At 38.3% G+C, this 17,646-nt stretch overlaps 2 protein-coding genes, 1 long non-coding RNA gene and 1 pseudogene across 4 annotated transcripts; 3 read left to right on the forward strand and 1 right to left on the reverse strand.

Annotated features, from left to right (window-relative positions):
* The first annotated feature begins 4,390 nt into the window (after nucleotides 1-4,390).
* On the forward strand, nucleotides 4,391-7,667 carry LOC133736838 (uncharacterized). 2 transcript variants are annotated; one of them, XM_062164434.1, is made up of 5 exons: nucleotides 4,391-6,220; nucleotides 6,503-6,689; nucleotides 6,793-7,020; nucleotides 7,091-7,326; nucleotides 7,416-7,667. In XM_062164434.1, the coding sequence occupies exons 2-5, from the start codon at nucleotides 6,672-6,674 to the stop codon at nucleotides 7,570-7,572; spliced, it is 639 nt and encodes a 212-aa protein (XP_062020418.1). In that variant the 5' UTR covers nucleotides 4,391-6,220; nucleotides 6,503-6,671; the 3' UTR covers nucleotides 7,573-7,667. The 2 variants fall into 2 exon arrangements, with proteins under 2 accessions (XP_062020418.1, XP_062020426.1); XM_062164442.1 differs by lacking the exon at nucleotides 4,391-6,220 and having other exon boundaries at nucleotides 6,451-6,689.
* A 522-nt stretch (nucleotides 7,668-8,189) lies between these two features.
* LOC133727467 (uncharacterized) lies at nucleotides 8,190-9,367 on the reverse strand. Its single transcript, XM_062155048.1, has 2 exons — nucleotides 8,613-9,367; nucleotides 8,190-8,211 (listed from the first exon to the last, which is right to left on the reverse strand). The coding sequence occupies exons 1-2, from the start codon at nucleotides 9,365-9,367 to the stop codon at nucleotides 8,190-8,192; spliced, it is 777 nt and encodes a 258-aa protein (XP_062011032.1).
* A 3,064-nt stretch (nucleotides 9,368-12,431) lies between these two features.
* LOC133727477 (nudix hydrolase 14, chloroplastic-like) lies at nucleotides 12,432-14,794 on the forward strand (annotated as a pseudogene).
* A 20-nt stretch (nucleotides 14,795-14,814) lies between these two features.
* Nucleotides 14,815-17,646, forward strand: LOC133724843 (uncharacterized). Its single transcript, XR_009854076.1, has 3 exons — nucleotides 14,815-15,221; nucleotides 15,791-15,936; nucleotides 17,318-17,646. It is a non-coding gene; the product is annotated as an uncharacterized LOC133724843 (long non-coding RNA).

Consider the following 17,646-nt stretch of genomic DNA (forward strand, 5'->3'; position numbering starts at 1 on the left):
CAACATCTCTAAGATGATCTAAGTTCTCTCTAGAGCAAACCTCTCTAAGAGCAACTCCTCTCCTTCTCTTTCTCTTACCGATGATCACACTCCTAGTCCTAGTTTTCTCAGAAGCCGACTTTCAGTGCCACCAAACCCTCTGTCAACGTGCTTCGGTCCTAGTCTCCTCGGGAGCCGACGGTAGTGCCGCGACCACAACGGTTACAGAACCAGCCAAGCAAGGGTAATGCCCTAGCAACCCAGCCAAGCTAAAGTCACGCTTTAGCAAGATCTCAATACTTCCCGGTGATTCGCTCGGCTCAATCTGCAATATTGAGTATCGACTTGTGAACAAGAAGAAACTTCAGCAAAGTCCTCACCACGAGGCACAAAGAATCCCACGACGAGGTTGGTGCTCTCCTCGTCTACAATCGCTTGATAGAAGTCAGGTCAAGGGACACCCCCGACGACCGCACCCGAACGGTGCTGGCACGCCCGCGCAAGAAAAGAGACTGTTGACCAGCTGCAACAAAATTGGAGCCAAACAGAAAGCATAAAGTGGATCAAGGATAACTATAAAAGAAAAATGACAGTGACAGAACTCAAAGACAACCCTCAGCAAGGAGAAGATTCGTAAGTACACAGCTCTTTAAAAATGTCAATATAATCATTATAAAGTTCAAATTCATTTACTTCAATTTTTATATGATGAACAGATTGGATTGCGGACTTTTTGTAATGTACACAATGGAGAAAATTTTGAAAAAAGGGAGAGTTCCAAAGAAGCTCACAAAGGATGATATTTTGAAATTTAGAGCTCATGTTGTAAAGTCATTTGCAGAAAGTAGGCACAGCTGGAACTCAAAACACAATGAAGTGTAGAAATTTGTTTAGGGAATAGGATAGGTTATATAGTTTTTTCGAATTGATTCATCATATATATCCATTCATTTGTTTAATCGGAATTTCCATTTTTTAATATTTTCTTGCAGATATTGCTTCAGTATATAAAAGTTTGTTTGATATGATCTTCTGAAACGAATTCATGTACTTAGGTACCTTTTAAAGTAAGTAACTGGCTAAGTTACAGAGAAACTGAATGTCACTGGATATGGCAACCTGAATGTCATAGACAAAGTCACTGGTCAAGTCACTGTACGTCTCAAGTAACTGGCAAAGTCACTGACAACGTAACTGCCCAAGTAACTAGCCAAGACACTAAACGAGTCAATCAATAAGTCTACAGATCTTATAGCAAGACATTGAACAAGTCACAAGCCATGATTTGGCAAAAATAATTGTAAAAGGTAATGTCATGAGCCAAGTCACTGGCAAAGTAACTGTAAAAAAATTCATGTCCTTATGTACCCTATAAAGTAACTGGCCAAGTCACTGGCAAAGTAACTGACAAAAGACAAGACATTACAAAACTGATCTAATGAAGAACAAGTCCGCAGTAATTAGAAGAATAAGATTAAAAAGGAGAAAAGAAGAAACAGGGAAGAAAATGAAGATGAAGAAGAAGTTCGTGCCAAGAAGAAGAAGAAAATGGATAAAAGGAAGACAAAAAAAGAGAGTACAAAGAAGAAGGAAGAAACTGACGAGGAAGAAGATACAAAGGATGATGAAGAGGAAAAAGTCCCAGGGAAAAGGAAAAGATATGTAAAAGAGGGTTATGTGCAGTATCGCTGCACAATGCTTGCTTTTCTGAAAACAATTGCAGAAAACATAAATAACTTGACTGAAGGGACTTTAGAGCTGCTGCAGAAAACACCCTTTGCAACGCTGGTAGATGCATTCCATGGAGGTTCAATTAAAGAAAAGGATGCAAAGAAATCGGATGATTTAATCACACTTCTGCTACAAGCATACAACAGCGACACAGACCTTTTTGTGTTTGGGAACAGGAAATTCAGAATGTCAACAAGTGATATATCTATGATTTTAGGAGTGCCGGGATCCGGGTTATCAGTACCAAAAACCAAAGAAGGGGCATACAGATCTGAGTTCGTGACTGAATACTTTGACAAAAAGCAGAGGATCAACAAGGCGGCTGCAGAGGAAGCTTTGAAGAAGGCATTGGCAGAAACTCCAGAAACAGGAGATGAAAAAACGAAACGGGACAGAAATGTTGCCGTATTGGTACTCTTGAACCTTTTCATCAAACTCCTGTTCCCAAACTCTGGAGGAACAATATCTTGGGACTATATAAGAGTCTGTGAAGAGGTGGAAAGTCTGGGAAAATAGTGCTGGGCAAAGGAAGTTGGCGACTTCCTTAAAAAATCAATTAAACGAAAGGCAAAAGAATCCCAAAACATGGCAGGTGGCGTGATATTGGTGATGGTAAATTCCCGTACCTTGTTAAAAATTTGTTTATGCATCATTTTGTTGTCCCATAATTAACTACGTATGCTGTTGTAAGTACAAAAACTAGATCAGTGTCATGTCATTGGTCAGGTCACTGGACAGGTAACTGGTCAGGTCACTGTTAATGTTACTGTCAAGTTTATGTCACTGACAATGTCACTGTTTATGTATTTGCATATGTCATTGGTTATGTTTGTGATATTCATATGGCTAAGCAGCTGTTTGAAAAATAACTAACTAGTTTTCTATTTTTAATTTTATTTTCCAAACAGTATTGGTTTTGCCACAAGACGGGAGTAGTGCCGCCAATCTCTGGAAGAGAAACCGAAAAACACGGAATAAGAAAGTGGCAATTAAAGACCCTGATAGAAAAAAAAGGGGATTTCAACACCATGGGGAAGTTGAAGGTATGTTAATTTGATGTAGATAAACTAGGTCACTGGTCTTGTCACTGGTCTTGTTAATGTCGTAGAGTTCCAACTGGTCAGGTCACTGAGCAAGATATTGACTATGTCACTGCTCATGTTATTGTTATATTTTCATGTCACAGTGCATGTATCTTTCCATGTCTATGATTGTGTTGTTGTTTTATTTCTGTCACTGCTTATGTCACTGACAACTTTTGTAATTTTGTTTCAGAAAATCTTTGATAAAGTTAAAGAAGATGCAGAGGAAGAAGATTCTGAGTCTAATACAGACACAGAAAGTAAAGAAAAAAAGAATGATGGGCAAGAAGATAATGTTGAAAATAGAACCAGTGGAAACATTAACAATGAGAAGATGGAGACAGAGATAGGGAAGACCAATGAAGAGAAGAACGAATTACAGAGAAAGCTGGAGGAAAAGGAAGAAGAGCTAAGTGCTTTTAAAAAAGAAGTTGAGGAGAAAGAAAAGGAAATTGGCAGAATAAACGAAGAGAATGAGGATGTGTTATTGGAAAATGAGGTGCTGAAAATTGAGAAAGCCTCACTGATTAAAAGAGTGAAGCAATTGGAGGGCATAGTGATGGCACTAACTGAGAAGTATGAGTCGCCAATAGCACGTCCAGGTGATGACAACAAGTCAACTCCTCCTCCCCCACCACCTAGTTTCCCTCCACCAAAATCAAAGGCCCCTCAGGACAAGCCAACTGACAGCAAGCACTCCAAAAACACAAAATCTCAGGGTGGAATTCAGGGAACTCAATCATAACCTGCCTGCTCCACAACAAGCACATCTGAGATGGCATCTGCGGAACCTCACTCTACCGACCGAGGACATCAGTCACCACTTCAATGCCTTGCCCAAGTAGCTGCACAAGTTCATTCACCAACCTCTCCTGAGGTTAAATTGAGAATGACGGAAGATGCTTGCACACCGAATACTGCTTGGGTTAATGCATTGTTTGTGTTTCCACCTCCGGGCGTGTTTCAAACTCCACCAACAAGAAAAGTCAGTTTGGAAGATATGCAAGCAGAGCCAAACAAGTATCAGATCATTATATCACCAGAGGTTCAGCCTGTTTTTGACGTCGAACGAGTCAATTACATTTCTCCTACAGAACAGATGACAAGAGCTGAGTTCATCAAGCCAATTTTAGAGGAGATATCAGGGCAGGACTGATTACACGCATTTTTATGCGCGTAATTGCACTCTAAATACTAGAATTAAGCTAATCCTTAAGTCAATTAATATGTAATTAATCTATTTTCATTTATTTTGTAGGAAATAAGTGAAGTTGCGGAAACGAGAAGAAATTACGCGAAAATGAGAGCAATTCGTGACTTTCGACAAAAGGACAAAATTATGGATGCCTTAATTAACCAATTAAGCATGGTTTAATTAATCAATGAAGTATTGGTTAATTAGCTACTTAATTCAACATGCATGCACGTTTGGTACCATTAATTGGTATGACCAATTAGGAGCTGACATGTGGCATTGAGCATTCAAATTATGCAATGACTAATCACGTGGGATGCGATCAGAAGCATTTTTTTCTTCCTTTGTCTTGACTTTGAAAACGCACCGCATCGTCCATCCTTTTCTCTTCTATCTCAAGCAGTGGCCACGACAATTAATATAAATACCCTCTTCATCTTATTCTTTTGGGGAGAAAAACCTACAGAACCTGCAGTAGCCGCACCAGCACAAAAAGGGCAGCCCTTTGGGCTGCTCTCTTCTCCCTCCTTCCCCTCCATTTTTCCTCTTTTCTTTATAATTTCTTTTGAGATTTGAAGAACTACTCACACAAAGCTTCAAAGATCTATCAAGGAGCTCAATCTCTACAAGATTCAAGATTTGGGTATTTTGTGGGGTTGTAATTCAAGGCTAGTCATGCTAGCTCCATAGCTATTTGTGACTATCTTTGTTTTCTCTTACACTTCTCTACTCTTTGCTATTTGAATTTTGTAATTTTGATGTTCATTAATATGGGTTGTGAGTAGTTACTTTTGGGAGCTAGGGTTTCTAACTCTAGCTCAATTTTGATGTAATTGACATATTTTTCAAGTGATAAATAATGTATTTTCATATGGGTGCACTCTAATTACTATGTCAATTGATTCTTGATGCATGAATTTTAGGGAATTGACCACTCTCTTTGTTATGTGTTGAGATTTGTGTTGTGTGATACAATTGGTGGTTCTCTTGTTCACTAGCTTCATGTAATTAGCGTGGTGTGTCAAGTAGTTGCTTAATCGAGAATGAATGATTGCCTAAGTTTCTATTTTCTTGTGCCCTTCGCCTTTAATCCTAGACGTTGTGGCCCTAACAAGGCATAATGATTAGGGTTAGAGAGTTCATTCTTGCCTTAACCGGAAGAATGGATACCAAATAAGAGAAATTGACTTAGTGGCCTTAACCGGCATTAGGTAGAGAACTAAGTAATCGTTACATTTTAGGTTGTAACTATTGCATGCTTAAATCCCTAATTTCTAGAGCTCTACGCCTTTAGTTCATGTTTTGGTAACCCTGATAAGGTACTAATTCCTGAGTTAGAGAGTTCATATTTGTCCTAACCGAAAATGTGAATACACTTAAGGAAATTCGGCTTAGTGGCCTTGACCGGCATTAAGTACGGGATTTGGTTCTCATGAAGATATATTGTTTGTTTGCTTGAAATGTGTTCGTTGCATTGAAATTTCTAGAGAGTGATCCCTAGTACCCAAACCTATCTCTCTTTTATTTTTATTTTCTTTGTTTTTAATTGTTGTTGTTAATTTAGTTTTTGACTTAGTCTTTTTAGAAAATTAAATCACAATGTTTAATGACAATTTCTACCTCATTGTAAATAGTCATCATTAGGCTCTTAGTTTTGATTAGGCTTTGGTGAAAACCAAAGCCGAGCATTGCTAAGGCTTGGTGCCTTAGAGTAGCATTTTTATTTGTTTTCTTTTTCTTTATTTTTCTTTTGTTTGCTTAGTGACTTTAGTTCCGACTACCTAAGGATTGTGGGTTAGCCACTAATCCCCGTGGTACGATAAACTTTGGGCTCAATATTTCCCTATCTTGACAACGATACGTACGCTTGCGTAATTGTGTATCAAGTCAAGGACTCATAATCTATTGGCCTCTATTGTTATGTGGTTAGGACGAAGAGAAAGGAGAGAGTACAAAAAACACATCATATTTTCTGGTGGGACGAGGTGAAAGAGCAAAGGCAGAGGGCGAAAATGACCAGAATCACAGCACTGGAAAAGAAAAAAGGACAGACAGCTGAACAACAGCCACAGGAGGAAGTGATACATGATTTGACGATTAATGTGGATGACGAGGAACAAACAGAAAAAAACGAAATTGAAGTGATAGATTGGCAAAACCGACAACTGTACAAGCTACTTGACAGCCCAACTAAAAGCAAATTAGAGAAGTACTGGAACAAGGCAGAACAAAGGTAATGTTTCATGTTACAGCTCACAAGATAGTGACTTAACTTGCCATGTAGCTGTCCTAGTCACTGGCCAAGTCACTGTTCAGATCATGGCAATTGCCATGTAGCTAGCCTAGTCACTGTCCAGATCATTTTCAAATGCCATGTAGCTGGCCTAGTCACTGGTCAAGTCACTGTCCAGATCATGGCAATTGCCATGTAGCTGGCCAAGTCACTGTCCAGATCATTGGCAAGTGAAAAGTAACTGGCTAAGTCACAGGACTAACAACGTTCTATGTTATGCAGCGTATTATTCTGGGAGGGAAAAGAGGCTGGAAGCGAAATCACAAGGGCAGATGTCAAAATGTTCATAAGCGATCAATCAATAGCAAACAACTGGATTGATTGCTATGGGAAAATGTTGAAGGATGAACTGTAAAACGAAAGTTCACAAAGTTTGGGAAGATCTGCTTTTATGCATACCATGTGTTGGGTAAGTATGACGAGCACTTTCTATAAACATTGAATCCTTATCTCTCATTCTTTGTTTATTTATAACTCGTTCTATGTATTTCTTTCTTTCTTTTTTTAAATAGTATTCGACAATACATTTAACTGTGAGAAACCTCCATCAATACTTGTGTGAGCCGCTGTTCCAAAACATGGGAAAATGCAGCATGCTTTTCTTCCCAATTACCCATAATGAAGAATTTCACCACACGCTCTTGGTCTTTGACAAGGACATACCGCAATGGCTGCATTTTGATTCAATGAAACCAAGAACAGCAGGAACAAGGGAGTGCTTTAAAAGTATAAAAAAATTGGTAAGAAACTTCTTACTGACCATGTAACTGACCATGTAACTATCACTCACTAATCTGTTAAAAAATACAGGTTGAAATGGTCGAGCTGTGGATGAGAGCAGTGAAAGATCAAGCAGACGATATGCTGCAGCAAGGCTGCCGAATGAAATTTGACAAGAGTCAAAGCACTCACACAAAATTAAAGATGGTTGAAAGTATTTTGAGCGATGAAGAGATAAGAACAATAAGGTGGATAAAGGAAAATTATGATGGTGGAAGGATCGCTTTGAACCATGCCAGAATCTGCCCCCAACAAGACCAAGGATCGTAAGTCTATATTCAAAAATTTAAAATGATAACTTTACTGTTACTAAGTTGGTCAAAATCATTAACTTGAAATTTTTAATTGACAACAGATTAGATTGCGGACCTTTTGTAATGTATTACATGGACAGAATGGCAAAAGAGGAGAAGATGCCAAACAAAGTCACCAAAGCTCAGATGATGAAGTTCAAAGCTCAAATATTCAAAAAATTTGCAGAACATAAGCAGAGCTGGAACTCAGCAAATTAAGAATTTTAGAAATTTGTTTGTTTAGTTCAGAATTTCAGAAATTTGTTGTTTAGTTCAGACTATGACTTGTATGGATCTTTTTATTCAAGATTAATGCATCTTTTCTGAATTCATAGGGCAAGTCACTGACTATGTAAATATGAAGGCCGCATATAATTGAAAGTGTCATTGTTAAATTCACTACTGCCCATTATGTAACTGCTTAAGTCACTGGCCAAATAAAAAGAAAACTGAATGTCATTGGCCAAGTCACTAGGCAAGTTACTGTAAAACTCAAGTAACTGACCAAGTCACTGATAATGTAGCTGACCATGTAACTGACCATGTAACTTACAATGTATGTAACTGAATATGTAACTAAGCATGTAGCCGAATATGTAACTGGACAAAAAACATTAAAACTCTAAGTCACTAGAGAAGTCAGAGCCAAAATGATATTTATATTTCAGTTTGCAGCGTGCCGCTGAACCGCAAAGGCAGCGTTCCGCTGCCCATTAACAAACCAAAGTTGTTGTAGCTACTTCATTTTTTAATTTTCATTAATATTTGCAGCGTGCCGCTGCACCGCAACGGCAGCGTTCCGCCGCCAATGACCAAATCTATATGCAGTGATCCAACTACAAGTCATTGAACAAGTCACTGCCAAGATAACTAAAAACTAATGTCAATGGACAAGTCAATTAGTTTACAAATGGTTATGTCACTGTACATGTAACTATTAAAAAACCTGTAGACACAAAGAATACTGAAAGATTTATAAAAGAAGAAAGCAGATACACTGTCTCATAGTCAAAAAAAAATTCCAATGAGTAAGCACCTTACAAGCACTTCTTATCATTTATTGAAAAAAATAAAAAATCAAAAAAAAATTTCAAACTGTATTGGAGTCACTTGCTATGTCACTTGCCATGTCACTGTTAAAGGCATGTAGGCAGAATTGAACCTATATCGGAGCTGTACAACTCTTTCTGTTGTGACCATCACATTTTCCACACCTACCACACTTGATCACCCTGGTTTTCTCGCTCCTTTTTCTGAACCTCTTCTTTCTAGGCCTTCCCGGTGGTCTTCTAGTCAAAGGTGGCTGCAAGATCACAGCATCTCTACCAAAATCATGCACTTGCTTCGAAATAGAGGGAAGAGGATTAATTGGGAAAGAATAAGTTTCTCGATATTTCTCCACCTTGTACAGCTCATTGACATACAAATACGGGGAAGAACCATGTTGTTGGATCACTACAAGGGCATGGGAACATGGGAAGCCATACAGCTGCCATTCTCCATACGAACAAAAGCGAGTTTCCAAATTTACCATGCTATTGTACTTCTGGCAGTGAACTTCATACACATAGGTATCAGACCTGCTCACTCTCCCATGCCTTCCAACTTCCAAATTGTCCTTCAGCTTCTTTTCAATCACCGGGCACAACTCAGACAACCATTCATGAGCATCCTGCTTCCGAGCAGCAATTGAAGCCATGGACTTCACTCTAATGCCATCATTAATATCAAGAATAGGAAGACTCTTCAAAGGCAACACCCAATTATTGAAAGACTCAGCCAAGTTATTTGTCATTTCACCAAATCTTTCGCCATTAAAGTAAGCCATACACCAGTTATCCTTGGGAAGATCCTCCAGAAATTGAGCAACTATGTCACCGCCTTCACTCCTCAAGATTTCCATGTTGAACTCATACATCTCCGGTGTTCGAGAATAAGCACAACACATAAACAAGTAAGGAATCCGATCCTTAAGGTAAGAACCAGCTGGAAATTTGTCAGAAAGGTTAGCCATCAGATGTCTAAAACAAAACCCATGTGGATTATTGGGAAACACTCTAGGGAAAGCACTAACAAGCCCAACATGATGATCAGAAATGAACGTCACCCTCCTCATAGGGTGTTTTGCAAACTCTTAAGCCAAAACCTCAAGAAAAAATCTCCAATTACTCTCATTTTCAGAATCCACAATAGCATAAGCAACTGGAAACAAGCCTAAACAGAAAAACAAAATGATGTCACTGTCATGTAAATGTTAATGTCACTGACCATGTCGCTGACATAACTGCATATTACTTGACAGTGACATGGCCAGAGACATGTCATTCAAATCACAGAACATTTAGGTCATTGGACATGTAACTGTCAATGAACATGTAAGTGACCATGTCAGTAGCTATGTAACTAACCATGTCACTTACATTACAAAAAAAAAACAGAACATGGCAGGAAATAGAAAACAAGAAAAATAAAAAACTACAAATAATGAAGGAGATTCAACCTTGATTGGCATCCTTTTCCGATGCAGCAATAATCTGTCCCTTGTACTTGTTGGTAATGAATGTAGCATCAATGAAAAGAATAGGTCTACAAGATTGAAAACCCTTCATCCATGCACCATAGGTCACAAACATACGCTGAAACCTGTGTGTTTCTCGATGAAACTCAACCACTATCCTAGAGTCGGGGTTTGACTTCATAACAGACTCACTGAACCAAAGTAGCTGAGCATAAGACTCAGCTTCATCACCATGTAGGGCTGTTTTTGCCAACTCCGTACCATACCAAACTGTACGATAAGCAACATCCAAACCATAATCACTCTTGATCTCATCAGCTATATCAATTGGCTTTTTGTTTGGATTGGCACGAATCTTATCAAGCACAATAGACTTGACAACCTTGGATCCCATCATCTTACTCTTCTGCAAACGAATCACACCATGACAAGTGTGAACATTAACCAACCTTTTAATCATAAAGAAACCATTAGCCCTGCATAAATGAGCCTTCACAAGCCAATTGCAGCCCTGAGAATGTTTCTTAGAACACTGAGCAATAACACGAACCTTGTCATTTCTAACAAACTCATATGAAAATCCAATTTCTATGGCATACTTACACAGCTTATCCCTAAACTCAACAACCCCACCCTCAAACTTTTGGCCTTCAGAATGAATATAACTCTCCCAACCTTTCGTCATATAACTCTTCGGTGCCTCTGCCCTATAACACCCCAAATAATCATTCTCCTCAAGCATGGTACTAGAATCCTCACACACTGTATTACTCACCACACTTTCACTAATAGAAGGCAAATCAGTCACAAACACTTCAACAAAATCAGAATTGTAACGAACCAAATTCCTAAAAATCATTCTCATATCAACTTCACTCTCTAGAAAACATGAAGTAGAATCCGGAGGAATAATGTACCTCAACATGAAATTGCCTTGAATCAAATCCGGAAAACGAGAGCGTATGGAATTGCATAGGTCAACAAACGACCAATTATGCAACAATGGAACTGTCGCTGCTTCACCAGAATAAATAAACTTGATAACATAGCTAGTATCCATAACAACTGCACAAGAATAAAACAAATCACTATCCATGTCACTCCTAAGGAAATCAACAGAATCAACACAAACAAGTCACTGCCAAAGTAACTGTTAAAGCCTGAACAGAAGAACAATATTATAAATGTAACTGACCATGTCACTACTAAGGAATCAACAGAATTATCACTGCCAAAGTCACTATTAATGCCTGAACAGAAGAACAACATCATACTTGCAAAATAAATGATAATTCCTGAACAAAACAGCAGTATTAAAAATGTAACTGGCCATGTCACTGATAAAAAAATCACAGTATAGAACAAATATAGTACCGCAATAGCACAAAACATCATCAACAATTCAACATAGCACTGAGTCGACGAAGGAGAAGAACACAGTAATCCAAAACGAACAATTCAACAATTTAACACAAACAACAAAAATACACTGCAAAATCCAAAACGAACAAATTCACAGAGAGAAGGCTTACCGATCAAATCAGAGAAAACCAGAGAGAGGAAGAATTAGAGAGACTGTAACTAAGCACTGAGTCGACGAAGAAGAAGAACACAATAACGTGATCAAGACGAACACCGACGAAGCCAGAGATCCAGAAAAAGAGAAAAGAGCTGAGGAAGCTCCAAAACCACTTTCAGATCGTCGTAGAAGCAGAAAGAGAAATCTGAAGCTTCCGACGGAGAGGGCGGCGAAGAAAGAATCACTACTAGAAATCTGTTCATAGACATCGCATGTTTTAAATCGGTCAGACTTGCACACGATGTAAAAACCTAATCTAACATCGTTTTACAAAAATACCGATTTAAATGTATATCATTAACATCGGGTCTTAAAATGACCGGTGTTAAAAGTTTTGTTTGAAAATTTGCGGGAACCTATTTGTGCAAAACGCGCTAAGTGTTTTAAGTGAATTGAAGAAGCGGGTACTAAATCTAAAAACTTTCACACTTAGATAAAAAAATTAAAGCCTGATCCTAAAAGTTGGACAGAAAACCCTAAGCTCTCGCGCGGCCTCCATCTCACTCGAACTCGCCTTCATTCTGAACTCACCCCAAACTGGATCTCCTCCCAAACCCTACCTCCATCTCCTCCCTTCCTTCCTTCCTTCCTTCATCTACGTCCTCAGCTTCTTCGGCATCAACTCCGTCCAGTCCGGCATCGACTCTGTCCAGTCCGTCCTCAGCTTATTCATCAAAGCATTTCTAAACAGCGCCGTTCCGTCTTAGCCTCTAGAATCGAAGCAAGAGAGCGGCGGCCAGTCGGCGAGACTCACTTCAGAGAACGACTCTGTTGTGGGATTCGAAGGATTTGCCTGTCGAAGGATTCTAGGAGTCGCCGGTCGGAGACGAAGTAATCTTAGTACGTATTGTTCTAGTTCTATATATGTAAATGATAGAGTCAATTTCAGTCGTTTTACTTGTTGATGGTATCAGGCTTGTGGGAGATTTGTTGTGTTTACGAATAGGCTTCTCAGCTTATTCATAGCTTTTGTTCGTTCATATGGATTTGATTTCAGTCTTTTTAGCTCTTGATTGTTCGTTGTGGTTCATTGTTCTTCTTTAGCTTGTGAGCGATTGCATTTGGGGAGTTGAGCGACTATTCAGAGTTGTGATCGACAAGCAGGTCATTTACTCGAGCCCCTCTTTTTATTTTTTGCTCTTCCATGTTTTCATTTGTGAAGTTTGTTTGATTTTGGGCGAAAACATAGAGGACCTACATCGATTTCCTGGCTTGTAGCCGTTGCAGCCTTAAACCGCTAAGTCGGGGTTTTAAGGCAAAAGAAACCCAACCTTGTCTAGAGGTTAGAGACGGCGGGACTGTGGCAGGAGACGAAGGGCTGCTCTGAAATTTCCGATTCCTCGAAATAAGATGGAGCAATAAGCAATGTCAAGCATTCCCCAAATTGCAGATAACCGAAATTTCAAAGCTTTCGTCTTCAAATTTGATCTCAATCAGTAGAGAATTAGGGATTTGATTTTCCAATTTTGGGTGCGAAAAGGTGGACCAGAAAGAGAAGATAAGGTCTCTTTGGAGCTGACAGAGGAGATTCTCCGAAGCATGGAAGTTGGGCTGGCTTTCAGGGACTACGTAATGGCTCTGTCTCTCTCTGTTTCTGATTTCTTTTAGCTCAATTGAATCAAAACCTAATCTTTTTATTTCAAATGTTTTGTTTTGATTGTGAGGATGCTGGATTAAGCTGCTCATTTGTATGTGTTATTTGTACATATGTTTTGTTCTTTCATTATTTTAGCACTTTCTTTTGTCAACTGCAGGTTACTTGATAGAAAAGATTGAATTTGAAAATCTACTTCACAAAGCTTCAGTGTCTTTTTGTGCAACTCGAGTTGCTTCTTCAGGTACTTTTCCTTTTCTCAGGTCATTTTAATTGAAAGCATATATGCTCAAAATTTGATTACATCTGCAGGTACCACTAATCTAGATTTGTTATTTGAACTGCTTGTATTTTTCTATATATCAGGTTTTTTTTAGTTTTAGATACTTTAGACCATTATATATGTTGAATACACATAACTACCAAGAACTTGGCTACTCCAGAAATGTCATACATAGTCCCAATTGTAATTTATAGTTGGATTTTTTATTTAATTTTAGATTATTTATTTACTTTTGAATTTTTGTAGGCCATGGTGGGTATTCGTATCTCTTGGAGCCTCTGTGCTGGTTGGGATTGATTACAAGTAAGTTTCTTCTGACCAAGTTTTATTTTGCCATTTTTGGACTAAGTTATGATCTTGTTTGGCCAACATTGTGATCTGTTTTGGGTGTTGCATTGTTATTGAGATGGGCACTTGCTCCCCGTTGGTTGTAGCAAGCTCGTTCAAGCTTCCATGTCGTTGATCCCCAGAACCACACTCACACTCACACTCCCCAGAACACTCCTCGCCCTTCGATCCTTCTCCTGCAAAATGTCATCCGACCCGCCACCGTTGACTCACTCCCTCACTCTCCCGAGTCAACTCGCCGCCGAGCCCGTCCAGATCGTCGCCGCCCCCCACATCTCCTCCTCCCAGTTCAGGCCAGTCACGCTTTTCCCTTCCTTGTTCTTCAGAAAAGTCTAAAACTTCGGATATAAACTGAACCCAAGTATTCATAATGATGGTAAAACGTTGCAGGAGCGCTATTGATTCGTCTTTGTTTAAGCAGTGGCTGAAGAACATGGAGAGTGAAACTGGGATTCTAAGCGACGGTTCTTTGGCTCTGAAACGAGTTCTAATTCAGGTGATCCAGTCCTTCTTTAAAGTGGTTGAATTGATTTGGTTTTGATAAGTTCATAGTCTTGGAACTGATCAGCTGGGTTATAATAGGGTGTGGATATGTTTGGATAGAGGATTGGGTTTCTGAAGTTTGAAGCAGATGTGATTGATAAAGAAACAGGGGAAAAGGTATCTAGTCATATACATACTTGTCTTTTTTATTCTAATGGTATATTTTGGAGGCCATAGTTGTTGATTTGTTTGTTGTGAAACTAAAACATATTTAGGTTCCAGGTATTGTGTTTGCACGCGGACCGGCTGTAGCTGTGCTTATACTTTTGGAATCGGAGGGCAAGGCTTATGCTGTTCTTACTGAACAGGTAGCTCTTCATTTCATTTTGGTGTTTTAGAGTATCTGTTATGACATTATGATGCTTTACTTAAATCGGAAAATCACGTTCGTCCTAATTCCTATATTATCACAAAAAGAAATTACGGCATTGTACTTCCATGTAATCAAACCCTATTAAAAATTGTTGCATATCGAAGGTTAGAGTACCTGTTGGAAGGATCATACTGGAGTTGCCTGCTGGAATGTTGGATGATGACAAGGGTGATTTTCTCGGCACCACAATCCGTGAGGTCTCTCTCTCTCTCTCTTTCTCTCTCTCTCTCTCTCAATATGTATATATGTATAATGCCATGTATATTTGCTGTGTCATATCTCTTTCTGCTTGTATTTTGGAAAGTTCATGTAATCAGCTGAAAATTAATTTAGATTCCTTCTAAACCACAAGCTATGGTTTTGGTTTATTAAAAAGATTATTGTTCCAATAATATATGATGGTTGCATGAGCCAAAAAAGACGGGTGGTTGGTTATAGTTCATGGCCATCCATATCCATCATCACCACAAAACCATAAGCTTTTTAGTGATCAATAATATGCTTTTCCTCCGGCCCCTGTGTCTTGGAGAGTTTTATTACTTGTTTATATATTTTTCCTCTCTTTAACTTGGTACTGGTTTTCTCCTTTTTGTTTCGTCCTCAGAAAAACCAATCTAGTTTCTTTACAAGGTACTCTTGAGATTCATTACTGCTTGTTCTTGCTTATGCAAATATGCCTTGTTCAATACTTTTATTTTTCCTACTTGTCTTTGTATATTTCTATCGATCCTGAGTATGTTGCTTTTTAGAATCTTTTGAAATTTTATTTGTTTGACTGTTTTCTGCTTCTTTTGTAATCAACAGTCAAGTACTAAGTGTAAGATGCAAGTTTTACAACTTTAACCTAAAGCTAAGTTACATTATTCTTATTATAACACTCCAGGTGGAAGAAGAGACTGGCATATGCCTAAAACAAGAAGACTAATCAACTCTTGTAATGATTATATTCAGTTTTGTAGCCTTCAGTTACGTCTTCTTAATTTTTCACATTTACAGACTAATCAACTCTTGTAACGAACAAGTAGTATGTGTTTTATTCCAACATTGGTAGGTAAGCTGGATTTCAGGATCCTCATTTCAAGAGCATTGTTCAGTTATGTTGTTCATTTGTAAACACTTGACAGCTACTTGTGTCATTTTATGCTCGAACTTTGGTAAGACCTGTTATGCTAATTTGTTCCTCTGTTTTGTATATGCAGAGCAGGACATAAGTTAGAAGCTGCTATTTATCGATATTACTGGCAAAGTAGCTCTTGATTCATGCTGGTCAACTGGTGGATTTACCGACTGTTTACTTCAGTATGGTGCATTGTTTGTTTATGGAGTTGATATTGGATATGGCCAGGTAACAACCCCTAAATCCAAATAAAAATATCTTATCTGTGAGTATACCAATTCGCTTCTATTCTTGTTCAATCATTAGTTATGGTATGTTAATCTTTTTTTTCCTTCAAATTTTAGTTTACAATTGTAGCTGGGGTCATACTGTTAATCTTTTTTTTTTTTTTTTTAGCAAAAAGACTGAATCTTATATTTGCTATGGATTTGTTGGCTTAACTTTGTTGTACCTGGAGTTATGCTTTTGGATCTGCACAATCTTTTTGGGTTAGCAGTTGAATTAGTGTACTTGGATCACATGCTATACGGATCAGCAATTTGAGACTAGGGAATGAACTGAGCTAAAAGATAAGTTCTTTTTTAAGTGGCAGTATATGTTTAGTTGCTTGGGCAAAATTCAAACGGATCAGATTTACTGAAAGTTCTGCCTTGGTAAACATATTTCCGGAGTAGTCGGAATCACATTAATGTAAAGCATCCATTTTCTTGAATCAATGTAGGTCCTGGCATGGAGGATTTGAAATGCGTTGCTGTACTACCATTGTACCATATATATGTTACTGTTATTCATTTTGAACCTCCCTACCTTGTATTTGCTTTATTCTAAATCTTTCAACCTGCTTCACTTCTCCAATTGTTTCTCTAGCTTGTTTTGAACAAATCTCAAAAACCTTTGTTCTTATCTTTTTAAGAGAAAATTTGCATTGCTTCTGTGTTATCATGTAAAGTTGGAATAGATATCTAGAAGGGAAATTTGTAATGTTTTTGTCTGTTTCTCCTTTGGTTATTGTCACAGTGGTCCAGGCAGAGCTAGTATATGCACCACACCATTGCATTCCCACTTGGTTAATGTGGGGTTTGCTAAAGTGTAGCATCTTCCATATAACAGGAAAGTGACTAACTCATTGATTGATCTGGGAGTCACTAAGACTCACACCAAACCACATGTTCAAGATATAAAGTCACTAAACTACATCAATTTAGGTCATAGGGAAGTGAGAGATTGCTCTTTTTTGAGCTCTCTGTTTGATTACTCATAAAGTTGGTGCTTCTGCAGTTGTAGCATCTTTGGTTCTTCAAGGAGTTATCCGTGGTTTTAAGGATACAAAAACTCATCTTATCCAAGTTTTGTGTCCCTTTGTGCATGAACAGTCATTTTCAAAAGATAACCAGTTGTTTAAGTGTTAAGTTGTCTGCTGCATGTTATTAACTGATAAGCTGTATGAAGTTATAGCTTATAATATACCTTCATTTCATGGTCAATCCTTTGAGGAGTTGTATTATTGGCATGCAAGTGCCATTAGCTCAGTTACAGCCATTCAATTTTTCAGATTATACAAGTTCTCATTGAAATCTTATTGTAAGTCTAAGAGTTTAGAGTATTCCAGGTTGCAGATGAACTTGTAGCAGAGTTTTCTGACCCTATCAATGGTGTCACATCCCCTGATCAAATTGACGAGGTGCGCATTGAAGTGGCTGATTATATACAGAGTTTGATGTAGGAATGTGACTGCCAAGATGTTTTTTTAGTAAGGCTAGCTAGTTTTGGCTTTGAAGCAAAGCTTGGTGTGGAACTTTTGTACATTGTTGCTCGTATGTTTCCAAGCTAGCTTTTGTAAGTTTAGGGGTTTATTTTGTGAATTATGTTAAATCATGAATTTGGAAAGAAAATTAATGGGAAAGCCCCTTATTTTGGATGATGAGAAATGCAATTTTT

This window comes from Rosa rugosa, chromosome 1 (assembly GCF_958449725.1).
Source record: "Rosa rugosa chromosome 1, drRosRugo1.1, whole genome shotgun sequence".
In the NCBI taxonomy this organism is placed as follows: domain Eukaryota; kingdom Viridiplantae; phylum Streptophyta; class Magnoliopsida; order Rosales; family Rosaceae; genus Rosa; species Rosa rugosa.

Bases quoted from the DNA above. Each gene is read 5' to 3' on its own strand.
- LOC133736838 (XM_062164434.1), top strand. The intron at 7,021-7,090 runs GTAAGAAACTTC...TAAAAAATACAG, and splicing joins TTAAAAGTATAAAAAAATTG to GTTGAAATGGTCGAGCTGTG. The intron at 7,327-7,415 runs GTAAGTCTATAT...AATTGACAACAG, and splicing joins CCCCAACAAGACCAAGGATC to ATTAGATTGCGGACCTTTTG.
- LOC133727467 (XM_062155048.1), bottom strand. From the start codon at position 9,367: ATGGCTAACCTTTCTGACAAATTTCCAGCTGGTTCTTACCTTAAGGAT. The intron at 8,212-8,612 runs GTTCAGAAAAAG...TTATCTTGGCAG, and splicing joins GGAAGGCCTAGAAAGAAGAG to TGACTTGTTCAATGACTTGT.